At 48.4% G+C, this 21333-nt stretch overlaps 1 protein-coding gene across 1 annotated transcript in view; it reads right to left on the reverse strand.

Annotated features, from left to right (window-relative positions):
• Positions 1–21333, reverse strand: part of CSMD2 (CUB and Sushi multiple domains 2) — a 734622-nt gene that overhangs the window by 201654 nt on the left and 511635 nt on the right. Inside the window, exons 21-25 of the mRNA XM_014578911.4 lie at positions 20078–20266; positions 16394–16563; positions 10674–10830; positions 9642–9833; positions 2645–2771 (exon numbers count right to left, since the gene is read on the reverse strand). Coding sequence (XP_014434397.4) covers positions 2645–2771; positions 9642–9833; positions 10674–10830; positions 16394–16563; positions 20078–20266 — 835 coding nt within the window. The remainder of the gene's footprint in view (positions 1–2644; positions 2772–9641; positions 9834–10673; positions 10831–16393; positions 16564–20077; positions 20267–21333) is intronic.

Genomic DNA, 21333 nt, shown 5'->3' on the forward strand with positions numbered 1-21333 from the left:
CTGTCTCTGGTCTCTATGCTTGCCAGATGTTTGCAAACTGTTTTGATCCTTCGTTTAGGGGGAAACGAATTCCCTTTTGTGCATTCCCTTATTACAGTATTATTAAAGCTACAGAACAGTGATGTTACAATAAAAGGATGCCATGTGTTGCGATTTTATCCTTCCAGCTTCTCCCTTCACAGCTCATATCTGTGATTCCTTCTTTATCTAGCACCATGTGATTCCGCCAACTTTGGATGACCTATTCCTATCTATTTATGTTGGTGGTGTGAGCGGGAAACGGCTCAAGCCCCTAATTGCCTAAGATATAATCTTTCAGAGGTTTGGATCTTAAATACAAGCCCATTTGGTGGGATAACGCAATTGAAAGCGTGTTGGGCCAAACTAGGGAATGTCCATGCAATACTCTTGTGGAGAGCCTGTTTTCAGTGCTGAAATGCATCCCGAGAGAACACAAAATCAAAGCCTCTTGCGCAACTCACAGATACAGGATTGAGGGCGAACAGATGAAAGTTTAATAAAGCAGTCATATCAGGCAAGAGCGGCAGCGCAAATTACCTGACCTTCTCCGCACTGTGGCATGACAGATGTTTCTGACAATAATGTATGTTTCAAAGACAAGCCGTATAGGGGGTATAAATTAACCAAAGCTGGGGTGGAAGGACAAATGGTGCCACTTTTAACCATTCCAGCAGGGAGAAGAGAAAGCGTCCGTGGCTCATTTGTGACCCGCAAAGTGAAACAACTTTCCTTCTAACCTCTTTAAGTAAGTGTTAGCCTGCTTCTAGCCTCTCAGAAGCTGCAAATGGGAAGTAAATCTATAGCAACCACCATGTATTCCCAGAGTATCACCTAAGGCTGCATAAGAGCACACGGTAACCCAACCTCCCTACAGAAGAACTACGGGTCATGTTTTCAACACAAACTAGGGGACCTGGATGTCTGATGGGAATTAGCTGTTCAAATGCAAGGCCAGTTTTGACTTTAGCCTACTTGTAAAAAGAGATAACAGAGAAGCGAGATAATATAAAGGATAAGAGAGCAAACAGGGCTGAGAGTAAATAATAGAGGAAATAGATAATAATCATAATATAGATAACACATGATAACAGACCAAAGAGAGCTGAGAACAGAGCAAAAAAACCCTGATTTTCCACTTAAGTATTCTTGCTGAAACAAAAGACTGAAAAGATGTGGTTTGGGGTTAAAGGATACAACATGTACTTCAGCTTCCTCGTTTCCTTTCTGGGTGTCTTGCCCCCCAATCTTTGGTTGTTGTGTTTTTGCAAAGACAGCTAAGATATATGTCAAAACAAAACCACGTTCTAAACCGAAATGCTTTGATGCTTTTGTTTTTAGATTCGCGGATTCCAAGAAAGCATCATTATGACCATTTAAGGCTAAGGCTGCCCTAGCACTTCTCTGCACTGCAACCCCGTTACAGCACTGGAAAGTGCCAGGGTAAACTGGGCCACTTCCCTTGCGGAGGTAGTTTTTGGGGAGGGATAGTTCAGTGGTTTGAGCATCGATCTGCTAAACCCAGAATTGTGAGTTTAATCCGTAAGGGGGCCATTTAGGAATCTGGAGCAAATCCGTCAGAGATGGTACTTGGTCCTGCCATGAGGGCAGGGGACTTGACTTGATGACCTCTCAAGGTCCCTTCCAGTTCTACGAGATAGGTATATGTCCATATATTATATTATTATTAGAGCGCTGGGATACCCATCTCCCAGTGTTCCTGCTGTTGCCACACTGCTGCACTAAAGCACACCCACAGCTACGCCTTAAACTTTTAAGTGTTGGCAAAACCTAAGTCTGACTTTTTGTATTACACAGGCCATAGAACATTCCACAAATAATTCTTAGAGCAGACCTTTTATAGAAAAAAAAAACCAGCTTTAAAATGGTCAGTAACCACTGGGAAATTATTCCACTGGTTACATATTGTCCACATTATAAATTCACTTTTTTCTAGCTGTATGAGTCTAGATTCACCTTCCAGCCATTGGAACATGTTATATCTTTCTCTGCTAGACTGATGGCCCATTATTAAATCATAGAATCATAGAATACTAGGACTGGAAGGGACCTCGAGAGGCCATCGAGTCCAGTCCTCTGCCCCCATGGCAGGACCAAATCCTGTCTAGATCATCCCTGATAGACATTTATCTAACCTGCTCTTAAATATCTTCAGAGATGGAGATTCCACAACCTCCCTGGGCAACTTATTCCAGTGTTTGACCACCCTGACAGTTAGGAACTTTTTCCTAATGTCCAACCTAAACCTCCCTTGCTGCCATTTAAGCCCATTGCTTCTTGTTCTATCCTCCGAGGCCAAGATGAAATATTTGTTCCCATGTAGATACTTACTGGTATCTCTTTGTTAAGTTAAATAGATGGAGCTTTTTGAGTCCTCCCATCTTAATTTTTTTAATTGACCCAGACTATACACCAAATTTGACACAAATTCATAAATAATTTCTGTCAAACCATAATTGCATTTTTAGCACCTAACCCATTCCTCCAAACAAGTTTTGCTTAGCTCTGCTGGCAAAAGAATACAGTAAATCAAAAGCTCGCCGTGGAAGAGCTATGAGTAAAAACAAGCAGTACAGCAGCCCGTATATTTGACCCCCCAGCTCACCCTATTGTGCAACCAGCTTCTGCCTCGATTGTCCAAATGCAGTTGAGGTTGTGATCATAGGGTGTGGGGTATCCTGGTGACAATATCCGTCCTGATGACTCTCCTCTAATAGTACCCCCACACTCCGCTGGGGAAAAAAAACACATGACTGGTTAGGAAAAATGCTTGATGTTTTGTGGTTTTAAGTTTAATGTTTAATGTGGACAAATGTAAAGTAATGCACATTGGGAAAAATAACCCCAATTATACATATAATATAATGGGGGCTAATTTAGCTACAACTAATCTGGAAAGAGATCTTGGAGTCATCGTGGATAGTTCTCTGAAGACGTCCACGCAGTGTGCAGTGGCAGTCAAAAAAGCAAACAGGATGTTAGGAATAATTAAAAAAGGGATAGAAAATAAGATGGAGAATATCTTATTGCCCTTATATAAATCCATGGTATGCCCACATCTGGAATACTGTGTACAGATGTGGTCTCCTCATCTCAAAAAAGATCTACCAGCATTAGAAAAGGTGCAGAGAAGGGCAACTAAAATGATGAGGGGTTTGGAACGGGTCCCATATGAGGAGAGATTAAAGAGACTGGGACTTTTCAGCTTGGAAAAGAGGAGACTAAGGGGTGATATGATAGAGGTACAGTAAAACTCCATTGGTCCGGCATCTGACGGCCCGGCACTTCTGATGGTCCGGCACCATCAGGAACCCGGAAGTGCTCTGCAGCCGGACCATTGGAGCTGCTCTGCCCCCAGCTTTCCCTATTCAGCCGCTGCTAAAACTGACCAGCGGCTGAATTGGGGAAGCCGGAGGCAGAGCAGCTGGGGCACTGCCGGGTAGGTCCCCTAGCGCTGACCCTGGGGGCTGCGGGACCAATCCGGCAGCACCCCAGGCGTCCTGATTCAGCCGCTGCTGAAATTGACCAGCGGCTGATTCCAGGAAGCCCGAGGCAGAGCTGCTCTGCCTCAGGCTTCCTGGAGTCAGCTCTTGGTCAATTTCAGCAGCAGCTGACTTGGGGACGCCTGGGGCAGAGCAGCAGGGGCGCTGCAGGGTTGATCCAGTAGCGCCGAGGAGCGGCGCTGCGGGACCAACCCAGCAGCACCCCAGCTGCTCTGCCCCAGGCGTCCCCAAGAGCAGCTGGGGTGCTGCCTGGTTGGTCTCGCCGCGCCAAGGGTCGGCATTACCCCGACCAACCCGGCAGCACTCCAGCTGCTCTGCCCCAGGCGTCTCCGATTCAGCCGCTGCTGGTCAGTTTCAGCAGCGGCTGAATCAGGGACGCCTGGGGCAGAGCCGGACTATTGGAAGGGGGGGCTATGAGGGGTCTGAGGTGCCCCCCCACCCCAGACCCCTCATAGCCCCCCCTTCCGATAGTCCGGCATATCTGATAATCCGGCACCCCTTGTGTCCCAAAGGTGCCGGATTATCGGAAGTTTACTGTATATAAAATCATGAGTGGTGTGGAGAAAGTGAATAAGGACAAGTTATTTACTTATTCCCATAATATAAGAACTAGGGGCCACCAAATGAAATTAATGGGCAGCCAGTTTAAAACAAATAAAAGGAAGTTCTTCTTCACGCGGTGCACAGTCAACCTGTGGAACTCCTTGCCTGAGGAGGCTGTGAAGGCTAGGACTATAACAGGGTTTAAAAGAGAACTAGATAAATTCATGGAGGGTAAGTCCATAAATGGCTATTAGTCAGCATGGGTAAGGAATGGTGTCTGTAGCCTCTGCTTGTCAGAGGGTGGAGATGGACGGCAGCAGAGAGATCGCTTGATCATTACCTGTTTGATTCACTCCCTCTGGGGCACCTGGCATTGGCCACTGTCGGCAGACAGGGTACTGGACTGGATGGACCTTTGGTCTGACCCAGTATGGCCATTCTTATATTCTCATGTTCTAAGTGTTCAAAAACCCCTAAGACTGCTCACGTACAAACAAAATGCATCTCCTGCCTAGGCTACACTCTTATCTATAATGTAACTAATCACAGAGGAAATTCTCAGCCCATAATTACTACAGGCCTTGGAGGTTTCCAGGAAGAGATTCGCAACTTTGTGATCCTAAATCTAATGAGTCTCATCTCTTCTGGCTTGCATGCGAGTCAGCAGAATAGCTCTGCCTCTATCTGCAGGACGGGCTCCTACAACCTGACGTGATCTCACAGTGGAGCAAAAATTCTTCCATCCCCCTTTGTTTTCACAGTGCACCTGTTTAGCGCTGATTAGCATTCGGCTTTCTCTCATTCACACTCTGTGGGGTAACTTGAGAGTGCATAATACCAAATGTGCATATGCACACGTCTTTAATCATGATCATGAGTAGTCGGTGAAGGTAGGGCTGGGAGACGGAAGCCCCCCGCTTCACCGCATCCCCACCCCTTCTCCGGAGGCCCCGCCCACACAGGAGCCAAGCCACCTACATGCCCCCCCAACACAGACAGGGCAGGAGGGCGGGCATGCTCCCCATCTCCCCGGCCTGGAGCATGGGGAGGGCAGGTGCTGGGAGCAGCAACACTCCACCCCTGTATTCCTACAGTGGGTGTTCTGGGGGCAGAGCCAGAACAGCAGTTTGGGAAGGCAATGTCTTCCCCTGCCTAGCATACCAGCTGCCCATGATCATGAGTCACAAGCACAATAAAGCCACATTATCCCCATGCCTGGGCCTGCCATGAGGGCAGGGGACTGGACTTGATGACCTCTCGAGGACCCTTCCAGTTCTAGTGTTCTATGATTCCATGCCTGCTTATCGATCTTATAAAGAACACAGTGCCCCCCCCTAAATGTGTTCTGTTAAAATTATGTGAATTTTCTCTCTCTCTCTCTCTCTCTCTCTCTCTCTCTCACACACACACACACACACACACACACACACACACACACACACACACACACACACACACACACACACACACACACACCCCCCCTTGCCACTGAGAGGACAAGATCAGTGGATTATAAAACACAGAGCCTATTAATTTTAATAGACAGAGGCAAAGTTCAGCATAGTCATTGCATGAATTGAACCCCGGCTAGTTTTTACTGATGGGATATCCATGCCACTCAGGTCCAAGTAATTTCCAGAGCCTGAAAATGAATCACCAGTTTTTGAGACCTTATATGGAAGAGTTCTCCAAGAGGTGGATCATGCGCTGGAAATACAGCCTAATTATGCAGCGATCCGTTAGCAAGGTATTTTGTGCTGAGCTGATCACCACGGAGTCATAGTAGTTAGAGGTGGAAAAATGTATTGGATCTTTTAGTCAATACAACATGCTTCTTACATTTTCCCTAATGCTTTGTCCAGCCACGTTTTACATGTCTACAGCAATTTGAATTGCTATAATTTCCACTGAGTTATCCTGCAGTTACTGTGTAATAACCTTCAGAGTAAATATGCAGTCAATTTTGTGCATATTGTGGCACGACTGTGCATCATCTTTATAGGGAGATGGAGACATAAATCTCCCTCAAGAAAGGAGTCTCCTGTTTTTTACCATGTTTCTTGTTTGTCTTGATTGTCCCCATGCACGCATCCATTTGGGGGCCTTCAGTGGTTTTTGTATTATTCCCAAGGCGGGAGAAGGAGAGAGAGAGCGTGCGTGCACACACCAACTTTTGCTGCACACAATCTGATCTATACAGCATACGCAATTTAAAATCCAAAACAGTTCGTTAATGAAGATGTTGATGATGAAAAGGAACCAACTTTCTTTCTTTGGAATCAAAAGGGCTCCTTGAATTCATCAGATCACAGGAGTTTTCTTCCCACAATGGACTTCCTTGGCTTAATATTCAATTTCATCAGGGGAGGAGTCTCTTAGCTTTGGCCTAATTTCCCGTCTACTGAAGCCAATTGGAGATTTACCAGCAATGAGAATTTAGCATGGATCAAAGCAGAGTTAAGCCAATCTGAAGGTTTCTGAAGGGCCACATTTGGACAGCAGTCCTTAATTGCATGAATTGTATTTGCAAGCATAAAGACCATGTCTTGTGAATGTACATGGACATTGGCTATAGCACATAATTGCCTATTTAAAATAAAGAACTAACAATGATTAGGTAAAGGGCTGTTGGGGTTAGTATGTACATGCCTGGAACTAATCAAACACATGCTAATTATCCACTGGGCATTACTTAGCTCTTTCCAACATTGTCTTCCTTCCTCTAAATATATAACAGGCTCTTTGGCACAGAGACACTGTCTTTCTATATGGTCCGTATAGCACAGTGTTTCTTAAACTTTTTAAGACTGAGGAACACCAAACAATGTTTTTTTTTTATGGGGAACACCAAGGATTTTTTTTGTTGAGAAAAAAAGAAAAGCGCCAGACCAGGAGGGAGAGTGGAGGAGGGTCTCGGGGCAGGGTGTCCGGCCAGGAGGGAGGGGGGAAGGAGGGTCTCGGGGCAGGGTGTCCGGCCAGGAGGGAGGGGGGGAGGAGGGTCTCGGGGCAGGGTGTCCGGCCAGGAGGGAGGGGGGGAGGAGGGTCTCGGGGCAGGGTGTCCGGCCAGGAGGGAGGGGGGAAGGAGGGTCTCGGGGCAGGGTGTCCGGCCAGGAGGGAGGGGGGGAGGAGGGTCTCGGGGCAGGGTGTCCGGCCAGGAGGGAGGGGGGAAGGAGGGTCTCGGGGCAGGGTGTCCGGCCAGGAGGGAGGGGGGGAGGAGGGTCTCGGGGCAGGGTGTCCGGCCAGGAGGGAGGGGGGGAGGAGGGTCTCGGGGCAGGGTGTCCGGCCAGGAGGGAGGGGGGGAGGAGGGTCTCGGGGCAGGGTGTCCGGCCAGGAGGGAAGGGGGAGGAGGGTCTCGGGGCAGGGTGTCCGGCCAGGAGGGAAGGGGGGAGGAGGGTCTCGGGGCAGGGTGTCCGGCCAGGAGGGAGGGGGGGAGGAGGGTCTCGGGGCAGGGTGTCTGGCCAGGAGGGAGGGGGGGAGGAGGGTCTCGGGGCAGGGTGTCTGGCCAGGAGGGAGGGGGGAGAAGGGTCTTGGGGCAGGGTGTCTGGCCAGGAGGGAGGGGGGGAGGAGGGTCTTGGGGCAGGGTGTCTGGCCAGGAGGGAGAGGGGGAGGAGGGTCTCGGGGCAGGGTGTCCGGCCAGGAGGGAGGGGGGAAGGAGGGTCTCGGGGCAGGGTGTCCGGCCAGGAGGGAGGGGGGAAGGAGGGTCTCGGGGCAGGGTGTCTGGCCAGGAGGGAGGGGGGGAGGAGGGTCTTGGGGCAGGGTGTCTGGCCAGGAGGGAGGGTGGAGGAGGAGACTTGCGGCAGGGAGGATGCAGGAGGGGACTCAGGGCAGGGTGTCAGAGCAAGCCGGGAATGCGGAGTCTTGATAGGGGGAGGGGGATGGAGAGCTCAGTCCCCTCCCCCGCAGCCCATGCAGCGGGGGACCCCAGTGCAGCTGCAGCACCAGGCCAGGCTTCCCGCTGGCAGGGCGTGGGAGATGGGAAGAGTGGAAACGCCAGCCGTCCCCACCAGATTAAACTGCCACTTCCCCAGCTGGCTGGGGCGGGGCGCAGAGGAGAGAGAGCAGCAATACATGGGGGGCAGCAAAGCCCAAGCGAGCCCCGAGGGGGGTGGCAGCAGAGCCCGAGTGCGCCACAGGCAGGGGCGGGGGCGGGTGGCAGAGCCTGAGCCAGGTTCCCCACAGGCGGCAGTTTTAAAACGCCGAGGTCCAGGAGCGGCTCCTCAGCTCCAGCCACCCCTCCCACTCCCAGAAGCAGCAGCCGCAGTAAAAGTGGCCGCCTGCGCACGTGGAGGAGGAGGCGGCTGCTCAGCAGCGGAGACCCCATGGGACAGGGGCCGTCCTGCGGGCTGGGGGGCAGCCCCACTGTGAGTTGTCTACGGGCTCTGCAGGGGACGGGGGAGCAGAAATTTTCTGTTGTCTCCACGGCACACCTCTGACTGCCTCGTGTGCCACAGAACGCAGTTTAATAAACGCTGGTCTAACATGTCTTATATTTTCGGCACTGCCATATAAACAACAACTATCTGTTTATGCACACAGCTCTCCTTCCCCCATGACAAAATGGATGCCATTGAACACATCACAAGAAGAGATCAAATCAACATTGCAAGTGAATTTTAAGAATCCGTGGTGAAAATTTAGCCCATGGGAGTCACTTTCATTTTGGATACTGAGGTTTTAATTTCAGACTCGTCTAGGCAAGAAGGTACCACTCTTGTGGGTAAGGAGAAGAATGGACCACTTGGGGGTGGTGGAGAGGAGGCAAATTAAGAGAATGAATGCAACAGAGTTAAAATCACTGAGAATCTGGAATTAAATCTTGTGTCGTTCTCAAAGTGAGTTTCACTGTTGAAACTTAGCTCTCAGTTGACGTCTGCCATTAACAGAAATCACCGGTCAGCTTAGCACATTTAAGGCTGCTATGATTGATCTTCCGGAGTTCAACTGAGCGAGTCTAGTTAAGACTCGCTAAATCAAACTCAGAGGGTAACCTCGTTGGCAGCCAGTACTCCAGCTTCTGTGAGGAGTACGGGAAGCTAATGGGAGAATTCACTCCCATTTGCCTCCCGTTGTGGGGACGTCAGGAAAACTCAAAACAAGGTACGTTGACTCCAGCTACATAATTAACATAGCTGGAGTTGTGTATCTTGATTCAACCTTCCCTTTTAGTGTAGACCTGCCTAAGAGAGGACGAAGGTCAGAACAACAGGAGAGGTACAGGTGAGGAACATTAGCAGAGTTGTGTTGAAGGGACCACAGCTTGAAGTTGATAGCAAGGGTTGTTTCAGGTCAGGACTGAGGTACACTGCATAAGGGGCTGTTTGTGGTACACACGCACAGCTCAGTGCTCTCAATCTATAGTCACAACCCAAAGATGTCTGACCAAAGGACACATGGAAAGGGCTCTACAGTGCTGCCTCTGTTAGAGTCAATGGGTGGGAATCAACACAAGGCCGTATCAGGCTAGTGGACTGGCTACACAAGTGGGAGGGGCATTTGGGGTGGGAGATGCAAATGGAGCACTTAGCAAAGAAAGAACTGGAATGACAGTGGACATACCCACACACGCCGGCAGCGCTTGGTCCCAGGCTCTGCGTTCGCCCGTCAAACAGACCAGCGCCCTGCTGCCTCGTAACGAATAGCCAGGGTCGCAGCTAAAGGAGACAGAACTGCCTGCAAAGTGCCCCTCATCATGAACCTTGTAGCCAAACTGTGGGATGCCGGGGTCCTCGCACTTGATGAGCTCAAAACCTGGAACCAGAGAAGAGGAAGCTGGTTTTGTCAAATATTCAACTATTCAGGTACACGAATAAATGGAGGAAGATGATAACATATTGACTGCTCTGGGCACCAGGTGTGAGCATTTTCTCCACCTACTGTGGATCCCATGGCTAGTGGGGAAGAAGGAATGTTAGATGAAGGGTGGCTTTGTGATTAAGGCACTCAAATGGGGATCCACGGATTCAGCTCCCAACTTTGTCAGACTCCCAGTGTGACCTCCGGCAAGTCCCCAGGCCTTGTCATCACCTTTTCTAGGGCTCTACACATACAGTTATACTGGCACCAATGTTCCCTCTGAATTTTTTTCCATCCATGTAGGGATTTTTTCCATCTATGTGTGGAATAATGTTTTATGTGCACTGAGGCAAGTGTGAATGTGCACCACCCATTGGAACAAAAAAACTGTAAGCTATGGGCACTCTTGTATTCAACTGGGCAGCATCTGAATCTCTTTTGAGAGGCCACAAAAGGGCACAACTTACAGGGAACAGTGGCTGGCACTCCTTTCCGGTGAAGATGCAGCATGTACCAGATCCACAAATGAAATAAGCTCTACTGGCCAAAGGACTTTTTACCAGTATAATTCCATCTCTGGCATGGATGCCAGTAAAACATTTAGGTGTAGACCAGGGCATAACCTCTTTGCCTTGTGTCAATACGAAGATAAGAACGCTGCTTTTCCATCAGGCTTTCTCTGTGATGTCTATTGACACTACTAGCCCTTAAGGGCAAGACATGCCTTGTATAGCACCAAGAGCAATGGGACCCTGGTGTTAGTGTGAGCCTCTTGGCAAGCAGCCTGGGACTTACTAGAAAACTGTAGCTCAAAGCCTTTGCTCGTGTTCTCGCTGTTGGAGATAAATTCGAGCCACATGCTGCTGGAGGTGCTGTTGATGCTCGTGCCCAACATCTCCGTGCGGCTGAAGGAGCCCAGCAGGCGGGCAGAGTTATTGTTACCGTCATAGACCTGGAAGGCAAAAAACAAACAAACGAAAACATTGTCTATCTGGCAGTTCCATGGTCTAGCCACCAGAGGGGGACAGAGGGCTACCCGTTTAATTGTTGATCACACGAATGAGAACATCCACAAGGATGCCTGATGCTGGGTTATTGACTCATGAACCAGAAGGACCACTGCAGAAGTGGGAAGGCCTGGGGTTGGGGAAGGAAGCTGGGAATGCAGCAGTGCTTAAAAAGGGAGTGCATCAGTACAGGACGTCCCCGCTATACGTTGCCCCGGTATACATTGGTTCCGCACTAACATTGTTAGCGCTTGTAGGAACGGTTGCATTATAAGTCCTCACATTCCCCACTCTTGTGTCATGCCAAAAAAACCCACAACCAAGTCGCGCCAATGAGGAAAAAATTCCCACTTTACATCGTTTCGCTATATGTCCATATTTTTTTAAATGTATTTTGGACACCCTGTATTTATTTTATCATCATCTACACTCATTCGCTTTTAGGCCCATTTCCACCAAAATTCTCCTGTCATGCTCTGAGAGCCCAAAACACGTTCAAAGTCTCTCCTGGCTCACTGGTGAGTCCAAAGGCAGGCCCCAGCCCATGCCCAAATTCCCCCACATTCCAGCTCTTCTTTTGCAAGGCATTGCTTCTCTCCTGATCTGGTGCCTGTCGAGAGAGTCCTCCTCTGAGATACTCTCCCCTCTAATGTTCCATCAGTAACAGGCCCTTCTTTGGTGCTGCTCCACCTCCTGCCTCTCCTTGGAAGGAGCCGGGTCTGGACTCACACGGGACCCAAACCCCTTCCAGCAGCCAGTGAGACGATCTCGGGTTGATTAGAGCCAGCCAGACTCATCTCATGTGTCCTGTTCAGGAGCAGATCACCAGCTCCAATGCTTCCCCACTCCCATTTGAGAGTTCCCTCTGTCCCAGTAACATAAGAGTGAATTTTTTTTGGGGGGGGGGGAAAGGGGTTGTGACTGGGGTCACCTGTGTAGCAGGCATTGAACATGCTAATTAACGACCCAGAAGAGAGAGCTTCCTTATTATGATCACCGATGACCTGAGTCGTCCATGTCTCCCTGCCAGTACTTTGGAAGTACAGACACCCCAAATCTAGCCCTGTGGCTAACCCAGCACACAACCTTTTGTTGGGCTAAACAAAACCACGCACACAAGCACGCGCACACACGCACACACAACTCGGCTGCCTCATGCTGCAAGTTGTCTTGTCATGATGCAGACAATCTGGGAAGAAACAATCTGGGATGCCTTTCGTTTACGTCTGTCCCCATTTCAGCAGGGCGGAAGGACTGAATTCCCTGCCCTGCTACAGGCTTCCTGTGTGATTTTGTGCAAGACACTCGTGGCTTGTCTACACTTAAAACACTATGGAGCTATAGTGCTTCAGTGTAGACACTGTGCCAATGGGAAGGATTATTTCATATTCCAGAACGACATCGTTTTAACTATGTCATTTTCTAGTGTTGACTAAGCCTGAAGTCACATCTCCACTTATGGAGGTTTGATGCTCTAGCAATTGATCTTCTGGAGTTCAATTCAGTGGGTCTAGTAAAGACCTGCTAAATCAAATGCTGAGGGTGCCCCCATTGACGTCAGTGCTCCTCGCTGTCATGAGGCGTAAGGAAAGTCGACAGAAGCATTTCTCCCATTGACCTCCCACTGTGGAGATGGCACCAAGCTTGGCTTAAGGTACGTTGACTCCAGCTATATTATTTATGTAGCCTGAGTTGCGTACTTTAAGCTGACCTTCTCTCACAGTGTAGACCTGGCCTATGTGTCTCTGTGCCTCATTTTCAGACCTATAAACATGGAGAGAAATACTTCCATACTCACAAGATGTTGCGATGATCAATACATTCAAGGTGAGGAGGGGCTCAGATCGCATGGGAACAGGGGCCATATAAGTATGACAGAGATTAATGAAATATTTCCTTTCCCTGCTCCGATCTGAAAGTTCCTCCCCGTCTAGTATATTTCAGTGGAGTTTAGCATTGCAGCCTATTCTTTCTGCCAAATATGTCTCTTTCCAGTGTGTGGGCTCTAGTTGGTAAGGACCTGATGTCAATATTTGTTAGGCTAGCCCAACATTTCAATACCCTAAGCATGCTTTGCAGTAGCAGGAAATTTCTCTCTTTCCAATGAATCAGTGGATAGCATGTCAGGGGATTCAGCGTGCACCATATAAATCAGGACAGGGTTTTTCCCTGGGAGATGGTTTAGCACAGTGGCATGGAGCTTGTAATAGTGCTCCCTACAAAAGGCAGTTCTTTGTGGTTAATACAACATGGCCTAGATTTGTCTCCCTCTATTTAAGTCCTGAAATGTGTAAATGCAGATTAATCCAACGCTGGGTGCTGCACGGCTGAACAGCTTGGGTCTGGCCTTTTGCATTTCAATAATCTTTTGTGGGCAAATCAGCCCTGACACTTAGCCACACAAAATAAGCCAAAGGACCTTGTGCATCCTCCGGATTCATTTGCGCAGCTTTTTAACAATGTGGGTAAGAATGGACGTTTGGCTGCAGGGTGTGGCCCCCTGGTATTCCAGCAAATCTCTGACACACAGTCATTTCTCCCTCTATTTCGAAACATTTCCACACACTGGGCAGGATCTGCTGCTCTGTGTGATGTCGAAGATGCCAGATTACTGCTCCATCTCTCGCTACCTACTACAAATCACAAAATATTTCCTCTTAGCTGTCTTTGCAGGATAGTTCCCTTGGTTTTTATGAATTGAAACAACACTGCACGGCCTTTACATAAAAGACAGAGGCCTCTCCCTGGCTCTCAGCAAGGATTTGCTCACAGAAGTTGCAGTGATATTAATTTTATAGAATATATATTTTATTGACTTGTTTATTAGCAGCCTGCAAATCATCATGAAACAATCAACGCTAAACTGAAGCATGCAAAGTGGCATGTTAATGTTGCTTCTATTTTGTGTGCCAAAGCCAGCCATGACAGACAACAGGGAGAACTGGGAGATGGGGGGTTGGCTCGTGCTGTAAGCGCTGCAAATTCGCGCATAATAGCAACACAAATTGCACAGCACCCATAGATGGTGGGATGTTGTTTCACATACATCACACAAATACGCAGTCATCTGCACCTCTCTTTTTAACCCCAGTGAGGCATCCCAACTGCAGACATTGCTAAGGTTCAGCTGCATTTCTTGATCTACAGTTAAACGGACTCTTTCCACTGACTTCCAGGGACTCTGGATCAGGCCTTAAGTGATAAGTGGTAGCTACCAGTTGGCTGGCTTTATAGTGACCCATGTAGAGAATTCAGTCCAGTTTCTGAGGCATGGGACAACAATGTGTCTATATTAGGGGTGAGCAATCAGAGAATCCCAGGGCTGGAAGAGATCTCAGGAGTCATTGAGTCCAGCCCCCCGAAAAAGCAGGACCAACCCCAAGTCAATCATCCCAGCCAGGCCTTAAAAACCTTTAGGGATGGAGATTCCACCACCTCCCTAGGGAATCTATCCCAGTGCTTTTCCACCCTCTAAGGCTACGTCTAGACTGCAAGCCTCTTTCGAAAGAGAGTATCTAGACAAGCAATACTTTCGAAAAAGCAAGCCGCTTTTTCGAAAGAGAGCCCCCAGGCAATCTGGATGCTCTCTTTCGAAAAAGCACAGTTTGCATTACATAGCGCCTTTTTTCAAAAGAGCATTCTCGACAAAAGGCGTTCTTCCTCGTAAAACGAGGTTTTCTGCAGTTGAAAAACCTGCTGTGTTCTTTCGATTTACTTTCAAACTAACGCGGCGGCTGTCTAGACACGGGAAGTTTTTTTTCAAAAAAAGGCCACTTTTTTAGAAAAAACCCTGTGGTCTAGACACACCCTTAAGGAAATAGTCTTTCTTAATATCCAACCAGGACAATCATTTGATGGGGTGGGGCACTCCAAGATTTTGGCAAGTGGTCACGGGCCGCATTTTTTTATGGGGGGGGCAGGGTGTGGGACAAAGGTCAGCTGCAGAAGGGAACTCGGGGTGCAGGAGGGTCCGTGTGGGGTCTGAGAGGGAGTTTGGGTGAAGGCGGGGTTATGACCGGTGATTACAGGGCAGGGTCCAGGAGGGTGTATGGGTGCAGGAGAAGATTCTGGCCTAGGGGAGGGGCATGGGAGAGGGTGCAGGGTCTGAGAGGTAGTTGCATGCAGGAGAGGATGGGATGCCAGAGGCAGGTTCTAGCTGGGAGGTACTTTACCTAAGCAGCTCCTGGCCAGCAGTTCTTTCGAGCACGCTTCCCTGCCTGCCACAGCAGCCCCATGGCTAGCTGTTCCATGTAGCTCTCTGTGCTGCAGGAGTGGGGGGAAGGCTTCACGAGCTGTTCCTGCCCCCAGCAAAATCTTTCAGCTCCCATTGGCTGGAAACTGGCAAATGGGAGCTGAGAAATTGTGCTGCACTGCCTCCAGTAAAATCTCTTTGAGCAGCGCGGCTCCATGCCACACGGGCTGGCAGGCTGGACTAAAGGGCTTGGCAAGCCGTACCTGGCCTGTGGGCCGTATTTTGCCCATCCTTGGACTAGGACATTACAAACAACACAACAATGGGCAGTCGTGTTGGAAATCTCGGTAAATGGTAAAGGACTAAACGGACATCCCACCCTCTTGGGGACGACCAAGGACGGAGGAAAGAGTCGCCTGGTAGAAATCCATCTGGCTGCTGCCTGTGCTGTGCAGTTCAGCTGCGAGACCTACCAACCCAGCATCTTTCACCAGCAATGATGCCTATGTGGGCATACAGCAAAGGAGAGTTGGACCCAGAAGACAATAAAGTGGCTAATCAACAAAATCTGAAACTCAAGGAATTTGGGGAGATTGATAAAACCAGCTACCCCCCGAAACAGACAGCTCTCCAAGTTGCTTGTCTGGGAGAAAAGGGTTTCCCTTAGTTTCGCCAGTATTAACCAGCCATTAACTTGCTTCATCTACATTATAAAGACCACTTGGTAATCTCTTATGCAATACTTTTGGAATTTCCAATTTAGCCAGAAATTACAGGTATGTTCTTTGATTTATCCAAATGACTTTACTCATTCCTGAGGCTGATCCAAATTCAGTAATGCTCTGTAGGGTGTTGCAGTCCAAGCTTTATGGACCTGCACTCCAAGCATTATGGACACAAATAATGCAAACCCTTTCCCTATGTCCACATGTGCACCACTCTAAATATCTGCTTCATAACTCTTTGAGGCAGCTCATGTTTTCGCCCAAAGACTCACGGCTGTACCATTTTCCAGATGCTGCTGATACAACTTAGACTGAGGACAGGGACTATCCCTTTGTTCTGTGTTTGTACAGCACCTTGCACAATAGACTTCTGGTCCAGAAATAGGAAGGCATTTCTAGGTGTTACCACCATACAAATGATAGCTATCATTGATAACTGTGGATATTGCTTGATAAATCAGTACATTTGCCTTTCCAGATGGGTGTTTATCAGTTAAATGGTAACTGGCTAACCAAGAAAGAGATGTTCAGAATGTTATTTGTCATTACAAGCGTCTATATTACTTCCAACAGAGGAGAGAGGGGTATTACCTTAAGAACATCCCCTGATTCCAGTTCAAAAGTCCTGGCTTTCAGCTGAATTCCCTTTCCTGGCTGGGTTTGGATGGAGTAGATGCATTCGTGATTGTTATTGTAGTTTATTGGATAGTTGGGGGACAACAGAATACCTTGAGTTCCGGTGACAGATGAGCCACATTCAGCTGTGGGAAGACACAAAGAAACACTGTAAGCACCATATGGAAACACTCGCAATAGGATACATGCATACAGTGATATTTGCATCCTGGCACTTTTGCATATAGGGGTACTCGGTCTGTTCCACGCTCCCCTCCCACAACCAACATTGCCTTGTGCTCTCTTTTCAAGTGCAACTGTCATTTCGGAAATGATCAGGGCAGAACAAATAGTGTTTAGAAAAGTCTTCAAAACTTCAGCTTTAAAAGATTAGTCCTAACAGGATTGTGCATGTTCTAGGAGCATTCAAAGGAATGGGCTTTACTAGCACAGCTATTTGCAAAAAAGAAAAAAACCATAATTGAAGCTTGGATGCATTATTACTCACTGAGGTTCCAAATCATAAAAGCCCCCATGTGCCTTCCTAACTCTGAAGTCAATGGGGCTTAAGCACATGCTTAAATGCTTTCCCGAAGCAGGGCCCGGAAGGAAATTTTGATGTGCATCTTACATTGTGCTAGTCAACCATTTGCCTTTGTGCTTCTTTAAGTTACCCCCTATGAAAACAAACAAAACAAAAAAAACAGTACCATGTTATTTAGCTAACCAACACCGAGAAAATCTCAGTGTTTGGCTGTTGATTACTGATAACAAATTGTAACACTGGCAAAGGCTGGTTGTGCAGGAAAATAGGCTGAGGCGACATTCACAAATAATTTCAAACACTAAGGCTATGTCTATATTGGCAAGATTTTGCACAAATACTCTTTAATGCAAGAGTTTTTGCGGTAGAGTATTTGAGTAAGAGAGTGTCTACCCTGGCACGTGCCTTTGTGCAAAAGATGTGCTTTTGCGCATGAGCATCCATGCCAGTGTAGACGCTCTCTTGCGCAAGAAAGCTCTGATGGCCATTTTAAACATCGGGCTTTCTTGCGCAAGACATTGATGTTGCCTGTCTACACTGGCCTCTTGCGCAAGAGGGCTTATCCCTGAGCGGGAGTGTCAGAGTATTTGTGCAAGAAGCCCTGATTTCACACATTAGAACATCAGTGTTCTTGTGCAAGTACTCGCGGCTAGTGTAGACAGGTGGCAAGATTTTGTGCAAAAGCAAATGCTTTTGCACAAAATCTTGCCAATGTCAATGTAGCCTAACTCAGCTTGTTCACTTTACAACCTTCCCAAGAATAAAGATGAAGACAGAAGACTGGGCAAAGTTCGAGAAACGGTTCATTGTTCCCTTAACATCCAAGCACTTCTCTCCTTCACCAAGCTGCCAACACTAGTAATTTCAACCAAAAAGGGGAGAAGCTGGTGGAAAGATGAAGGTTTTTCAGCTCTCTCATATTCATTTTTTGTTTCCCAAATGAGTTCAAGTCCATGCACCTTTGTTTTCTCCCAAAACTTAAGCCTGGAGACTTTTTAAAGAGGAGTCACTTTAACCCCACCCCGTTTTCTGTCGCAGAAGGAAAGCCACAGCACTCTTTGCTAGGGAGAGAACTCCAGAACTGCTCCGCTGAGCAGACAAGTAGTCGGGATATAGACTATATTTACTTTACCCTCAGAATATCTCTTTGCTCCTTTTGTCACGGGACATGTTTCCACTGGGGTTCATCCCCCACCCTACCTACTTAGATCCTTTTCTGTGCACTCTCTCCCAATACAAACACTGTGTCATCTCTAGAGGTTTTTAAGTCCTGGTTTGACAAAGCCCTGGCTGGGATGATTTAGTTGGGATTAGTCCTGCTTTGGGCAGGGAAGTTGGACTCAATGATTCCTGAGGTCTCTTCCAACTCTAGGATTCTATGATTTGAGATCAAGCCAATGTTCGGATTCCACAGTGTCTGAAAGGCTCAGCATTTTCAAAGCAAGCTACTTTCTAGAAGAAGGGTGGTTTTGGCATTACAACATTGGATCGGGACTCAGCAGAGGTGGATTTCCTCCCAGTGTGACCCTGGGCAACCCTCTTATTTCTCTGGGCCTCAACTCCCCATCTGTAAAGTGGGGATAATCATATTTCTTTTGTCTGTCTTGTCCATTTAGAATGTCTTTCCAGAAAATAATGTGTAGTCTTTTAGCACCTTAGAGGACTAACAAAAAAGATGTATGTAATACATCTAGCCACGGGACTACTCATTTTTAAAGCTACAGATGAACACGGCGACCCCTCTGAGACTTCCCAGAAAAGGTTTGTCTCATATTTCCTGCCTAGACAGCACAACAGAGCTTTGATCTTGTACTGGAAAAATAACACCAAGAGCAGTTGAGAAAATGAGGCAGGAACAAGGTCGCACTCACCTCTCGCTAGCGCTCCCCTTGGCCGAGTGTGAGTGCCTGCACTCTCTGGTTAGGGGGGATCATTTGGGGCCCAGCCCTCCAGCTGAGTCACCCACAGGCGGTGTGCCACATAAACAAATCCCTTCATAATGTCCCTTGGTCTGTTTCCACTGTGGAATAGTGAGGTGCCTTCAAGGCTTTCTTCCAGGAAGCAACGTCTCCTCCTCCTCCTCCTCCTCCTCCTCAGGGTTGTATCTCCCAGTCCCAACAAAGTCCAGTGTGCAAGAAGCTCTCCACAGCAAGCTCTCTACACTACCACAGCTGCTCTCTCAGTCGGCCTGTCATCCAGTCTGCACACCTTGAGCTCCAAAGAGAAAACTGCTTCTGCTCTGTTCTCTAGCTCCTTTTATATGGCCTTCCTGGCCCCTGATTGGCTGCTTCCTCTGTAGCCACTCTAGCCAGCTTGGAGGACCTCTCTATAGCCTTTAGTTAGGATGGGGTATGGCAGGACCACAAGGCCTCCAGGAGGGGGCCTCAAGGCCCAGCCCACCTTGACCCAGAGGCACAGAAGAATTAAGAAGCCTGATTTTTCCAGACTGCTGAGCAGCTGCAGCTTCTTCTGACTCTCAAAGGAAAACTGTGAGCATTCGGTGCCTCTGAAAAATCAAGCTGTAAGTGGCTTGTCTAATGCTGAGCCAGTGGAGGAGGTAGAACCTAGGGTTCATGATTTCTAGTCCTGAATAGAGCAGGCCAGGAGTTGCCCTTGCAAATTCAGATTTATGAAAACTGCAATTGTTTGTGGGAAAGGGTCAGTTTTGATGAGCCTCTCAATTTGAAAATGAGAACAAGGGTTTGAAATGGTGAGAACATCCTGGTGGACATTTTCTAACCAAAAAGTTTCATTTCTGGAGTGCGGAATGACGTTTCCAGAAGAGTCTCTGTCTTAATTCCTGTTCCGTTGGGTCGCGGACACCTCCTCTGCAGCCCCCCGCATGCCAGTACCCTATGATTCTGTGCGCCCTGGATATAGTTTTCTAGCCTTCTTTACAAGACTTTCTCAACAGGGATGCGGGGCCCTCCCACACCTCTCTGTGGATAGTCTCCAGAGCTGTGGCTCATTCCCTCTCCCTCCCAGCCCACACAGCGAGCACAAAGACACGTCCCCGGAGTGGGGCGGATGCCGCATCCCGCTGCCCCACGCCCCTCCCCTTTCACATTCTGATATAATACGTCGACCAAGCAAAATGAAAGCACGTGACCACCTACCAACACACCTTGGCAGAGGCGAACTCCACACACGCCGTCTACCCCCCAGGCAGGTGATGCGCGACACGCCCTCCAGCCGGTACCCGGGGAAGCAGGAGAAAGTCAGTACGTCCCCCACCCCGAATTGCAGGCCCTTCCGGATGCTGTAGGCCGGGACCTCAGGCTCGTCGCAGGGCTCCAGGTCGTACTCTACAGAGGGACACAAGGATGTTGTGTTAGAGGGTGGCTCGGGAGACTCCCTTTCCCCCCATTTGCAAGGAGCTATGGAAACAAACAGAGAGGACAACATTGCTCGGTCTGGGTGCAATTCATGCCAGCACAGATGGGCAGGTGCAAGGCCGGCACATAAGTTTCACTTAAACCTGATTTCACTTAAACCTGGGGGCTGTGTCTACACTGGGCCACTTATTCCGGAAAATCAGCCGCTTTTCCGGAATAAGCTGCGAGCTGTCTACACTGGCCCTTGAATTTCCGGAAAAGCAACGACTCTCTACTGTACAAAATCAGCCGCTATTCCGGAAAAGCTACGCTGCTCCCACTCGGGCATAAGTCCTTATTCTGGAAAACTGTTCCGGAAAAGGGCCAGTGTAGACAGCCCAGTATTCTTTTCCGGAAAAAAGCCCCGATCGCGAAAATGACGATCGGGGCTCTTTTCCGGAAAAGCGCATCTACATTGGTCACAGATGCTTTTCCGGAAAAAGGGCTTTTCCGGAAAAGCATCTGTGGCCAATGTAGATGCTCTTTTCTGGAAATACTTATAACGAAAACTATTCTGTTTTAAGCATTTCCGGAAATTCATGCCAGTGTAGACACAGCCAGGGTGTCATCCTAGGTGAACAGTGGATTTAACCTGACACAGGACCTCATCCTCCAACAGTGACACCAGATTCATGGGAGTGCGAAGCAATGTCTCTGGTGCCAAATCAAAATGGAGGCCGTTTCTTCTCCCTTTGGACTGAGGTAAATGACATGGGAAGTCAAACCTAATATTCCCCCTCATCTTCTCTTCTTCTCAAGAGCCCCCTCTTAGCACCCTGTGTTATATTCAAGTCTGCATTTCCCTCTCTCAGATCTGCTCTATCCAGTCAGCCATCAAGACAATATTTAGCCTACATTACGATCAGACCTTTTATCCTTCAGTGATGGTGTAAAGTGCCTGAGAGAACCCAGACACCAGTGAAATGTACCCACGTACCTCTGCAGTGGAATCTCACTGAACACTGCACCGTGTAAAAGAGGATGGGAGGAATAGCCAA

This window comes from Pelodiscus sinensis, chromosome 26 (genome assembly GCF_052426305.1).
Source record: "Pelodiscus sinensis isolate ZL-2025 chromosome 26, ASM5242630v1, whole genome shotgun sequence".
Lineage (NCBI taxonomy): Eukaryota > Metazoa > Chordata > Testudines > Trionychidae > Pelodiscus > Pelodiscus sinensis.